Raw genomic sequence first — 4,452 nt, forward strand, 5'->3', positions numbered from 1 at the left:
TTATCATCGTAAGTAACATTTCATATACGCGTAATTCTGTATATATCATTTGCCACTAGATAACTATCCGAATGAATAACAAATCGAGTTCGAGCAACGTGACCTAATTGGTATTATTTAACAACGCTTTTATGAAATTGGCCGTTTCATGTGCAACAATAACCGATGCTATTATTCGTTTATCAGAAAGATATATCTGGTCCTCACTGAAACCTAAATTTCTCAACAACAATGATAACGAATTAAATTGGTAATTGTGTGCAACAAATCTTACTTAGATCAAGCTACCGTCGATACTGCTCGTTATCTCGGTGTTCTCGTAAATCGATGTATGTGAGTCCGCAAGTCACTGAAGCTAGGTCGATGGCATCATCAAAGTGGATCAAACAGTCAGATATATCCACCACTTCGATCATTAAGAACGTCAAGAGAATTTACATGATTAATAGCGAATGGTTCGTACCAGATGCGATTATTATTTTCGTAATAGATAACGTAATGGTTAAATAAAAGTTTTCCTGGAAATTTTCTAGAACAAATATCCTTGAGAAACGTGAGGCTTAATATTGTCTTTTTTGAAAATGAACATTACCAATCATTTCAATTCTAATTGACGTATGTGATAACCGATAGATATCGTTTGAAGATAAATCCATTCTACCGCGATAACGAGATTCTTTATCCATTTTCATCGTATCGTGATCAGTCGGTGGCGGTGAGTGGCGAAAGAGGAACAAAATTCAACAGTGACACAGAAATAAAATATAATACAATAGAAGTGGATAAATAAAGAAATAATTAACAGCGCAATGAAAATGCGGATAATACCTCTCGTTTTGGCAGCAGCGTTCGTCGTGAATAGCTTCGTCGATGGTAAGTGAACAATAAACGAATACCTTTTGATAAGCATCGTTGTATCTAGTATAACAGTGTACATTGGTTTACGATTGTGCAATAATACACATTTAGTTCAATGAAATTTTCTGCTCTTCCTACGTTCGTTTATTTTACATCGATGTAGTTGCTTTAATTCAAGGAGTTCCGGAAAGACTACACACACGCTTAAAATATTTATTAAATACTTTGTTATAAGTATAATAACAAAATATATGGCGTATATTATTGCACTGTGCAAAGATAAGCAATTGACTAGGAATTTCCTATTTCTTCAACGTTTATCTATCAATTATGGCGCAACTCGTCGTGTTAATATAATTCTTTTGTGTTAAATTCTGAGAAAATGGAGAGCATAAGCGTGAAGCGTGAACTTCTTTAAAAAAATTTTATAGGAGGCCTGCTTCCACAGTCGACTACTATCGAAACAACCGAGACTACCGTAAATCCCAATTCGCAGGTAGAATGGACGCATTATAACTTGCACGGACGTATAGTTAACGGGACAAAAGCTGCACTAAGGCAATTTCCTTATCAAGTATGCGTCGTATTTTTATAAGATATTTTCGTGTCTCGAATGTTTAGTTGCTCTATATATCAGTCGATTCTATGTATTGCGATGATGCGATTTGAAGAGTAAGTTAATTATTTCCTAGAAAATATTTTTCGCAGGTATCTTTAAGAGAAAGTTACAGCAATGCACACTTCTGCGGAGGATCACTGATAGACGAACAATATGTGCTCACAGCAGCGCATTGCATGTTTGAGGAGTGAGTGATTCAAAATGTACATTTCTTGCGTTTCCACTTATTTAAACTCGCCATAAGCGCGTAAATGCCAGTTACGAGTAAATTGCAGACAACTATGCAATTTCATCTATCTATAAGCGTGACAGAGGAGACGCAACTGGGACAGTTTCACTTATCAAATATTACTACGACCTCAATTTGAATAATTTATACGGTTTTGAACATTACGTTATATTCTGTATATACTTGCATGTATATTTAAAGTCTATTTCCGAGTAATCATTTTCAACATGGTGTCACTTTCATAGTGGTGACTCGCAGATACAGCCTTGGACAATCATAGTAGTTGCCGGTGACATTAAACTCAGTCAACAAAGCCAGACTGGTCAAAGAAGGGGCGTAGACAAGATTTATGTTCATCCCAAGTTCGATATGAAAACCTTGGAGAATGACGTAGCTCTTCTCGCTGTACGATATTATTTTTCGCAGCTTTAGCAAGTATCGTCAATTTTTACGAATTTTCTCATTCGGTTGTTTACGTTTTTAGCTCAAAGTGCCATTTGCATTAACGCCGGAAGTTAACGTTGCTCCTCTCGCAACTCATACTCCTGTTCCAGAAACGATTTGTCAGGTAGCAGGATGGGGTTACCCAGCGGAAGTAAGTTCGTCAGTTTGCTTCTGCTATCATATATATATATGAGGAAGATCTATTTAGGCAGATCTAAATTTATATCGGAGATTCTTTCGTTTAGGATTACCCAATTACCAGCGAGAACCTCATGTACATAGATTTGCCGCTGTTGAGCCATTCCACGTGCAAGAAACTTTTGGAGAACATAACTGATTTCCCAGCTGGGATGCTTTGTGCTGGATACATGGAGGGCCAAAGGGATGCTTGCCAGGTAACGCACACATTCTATTAAAATGTCAAGCAACTCTTAACGAAAAATCCGAGCAACGCTGATTATAGTAAAGTTGGTTTCGTTATTCTCGATTATATACTCAGAAATAAATTAACTTTTTCACTGTGACGAAAATGGTGATGTGTTGCAATAACTGTTTTATACAACTATATTGTATTGCACATTTAAGAAAAGATCGTTCCACGTGAGGTTTGGATGTAATTATTTAACTATTGCTTATCGTGCAGTTCCTGTATGGTAGATTTTAAGGTGGGAAATACATAATGACTCGCGTATTGTCGTCACAATCATGAATCTTAACAATTTATAATTTTCGACGTGTTCGTACCTCGTACAGGCTTCAGAGCGAAAGAGTTAATCGTTAAACGTTAAAAAGAGTCGAAAGTAGTTGTTTTAATTTTCTGAAATTTTTCATAGGGCGATTCTGGAGGCGGTATGATCTGCGGTGGATTTCTAACGGGTGTGGTTTCCGGTGGAGATGGTTGTGCACGGCCACGAACTCCTGGTGTCTACGCGGACGTCTACTTCTACAGACTTTGGATCGCGTCGCATATGAACACAAATCCGATCACGCAATATTCGCGTAAAAAAAATAATTCTGGCTCGGAACAGGTAGTGACCACAACGTTGCTACCCTCGGTTCTACTATCAGTACTGTTTCACATTTGATATGAAAAAGATGGTTGCTTTATTCATTTCGAAATATTACAGTAGTGTCCTCTTAACTGCGGCAAGTTCAATATTTCATCGCTTAAGTTATCAGAGAAGGTACATTAAACCGAGTAACACCAAGCCCAAAATACAGAAGAGGCTTGCTGAACATACCGTCAAAAGTTTGATTAAATCCTATAATTTAACGACTGATAGGAATACGACGAAGCCTAAGCTAAGTGGACACTGCTATAGTTTCGACAAGATCCATTTTTGTGTATCATCTCATAACGAGACTGCGAATGTTTATGCAATTTCACGTTTATATCAATCTGATCAAAAAAACAGAACCTACAAGAAAATTTGTTTCACCCAGTAAATATTATATCGAGTATTTTAATTAGAGTATTTTACATATTCCCGTGTATTATATACGTTCAACAAATATTTGCATTTTTACGTTCGCCATATACTAAAGATCCGCAGATTGCTCGGAGTGAGATCACTATTTGCAAACGAAGTAATAAACGATTAACAGATAAGTGGCAGTTTCATTTCTCAATGATCGAATCTCTCGTTTCCATTTATGGAAACCCGTGTCGATCGAAATGTCACGTTTCCAACTCTGGTAAAGTAGGAACTTTCGGAATTCCACGGTTTGATCACTTAGACGAGCCAGGCGAGTCATGGTGTATGACTTTTTGGCGGTTGGCTCGCGTTAACGGGCAAAGGTTAGCTCGGAAAACGAAAACGAAGGGATCAGCAGAAAAATACACATCTGGATGGAGTATCCAGTTGCTTTGATGTGGAACGAAAAGCTTCGACGTGGTAGACACGTAAAAAGCTCCTGGCTATTTAATACGAAGCTTCAGGGAGAACGATAACGAAAGGTATCAGTGGTATTGCCGATGGCAGCGTTGAACGATATCTCGCCGCGTCTGACGATTCCCGGCCGTTTCTACTGAATTTCACGCTCCTCAAAGGAACGTTCGTCTCGAGATATTAGAAGAAAATATTTGTCCATGCTCGACGGCGCGGGACAGAAAGTTGATGGATGTACGAATCGAGCCAATTACCGGATAGAAATGTCGATGTAATAGGATCTCGACGGAATGAACCGCGGAATGCGGATAGGCTATGTTTTCGTTCGATTGGTTGCATGGTTTCTGTATAATCATGGTTGTTTTCTCGGGGCAAAATAAATTACGACGCGACACGATAATTTATACCGATAG

The 4,452-nt window shown here is 38.1% G+C and overlaps 1 protein-coding gene across 1 annotated transcript; it reads left to right on the forward strand.

Annotated features, from left to right (window-relative positions):
* The first annotated feature begins 695 nt into the window (after positions 1 to 695).
* On the forward strand, positions 696 to 3,759 carry LOC122575394 (trypsin-3-like). The gene is made up of 7 exons (XM_043744249.1): positions 696 to 873; positions 1,290 to 1,432; positions 1,567 to 1,664; positions 1,952 to 2,111; positions 2,191 to 2,301; positions 2,396 to 2,545; positions 2,984 to 3,759. The coding sequence occupies exons 1-7, from the start codon at positions 810 to 812 to the stop codon at positions 3,233 to 3,235; spliced, it is 978 nt and encodes a 325-aa protein (XP_043600184.1). The 5' UTR covers positions 696 to 809; the 3' UTR covers positions 3,236 to 3,759.
* Positions 3,760 to 4,452: the final 693 nt, after the last annotated feature.

This window comes from Bombus pyrosoma, linkage group LG15, assembly GCF_014825855.1.
Source record: "Bombus pyrosoma isolate SC7728 linkage group LG15, ASM1482585v1, whole genome shotgun sequence".
Classification (NCBI taxonomy): domain Eukaryota; kingdom Metazoa; phylum Arthropoda; class Insecta; order Hymenoptera; family Apidae; genus Bombus; species Bombus pyrosoma.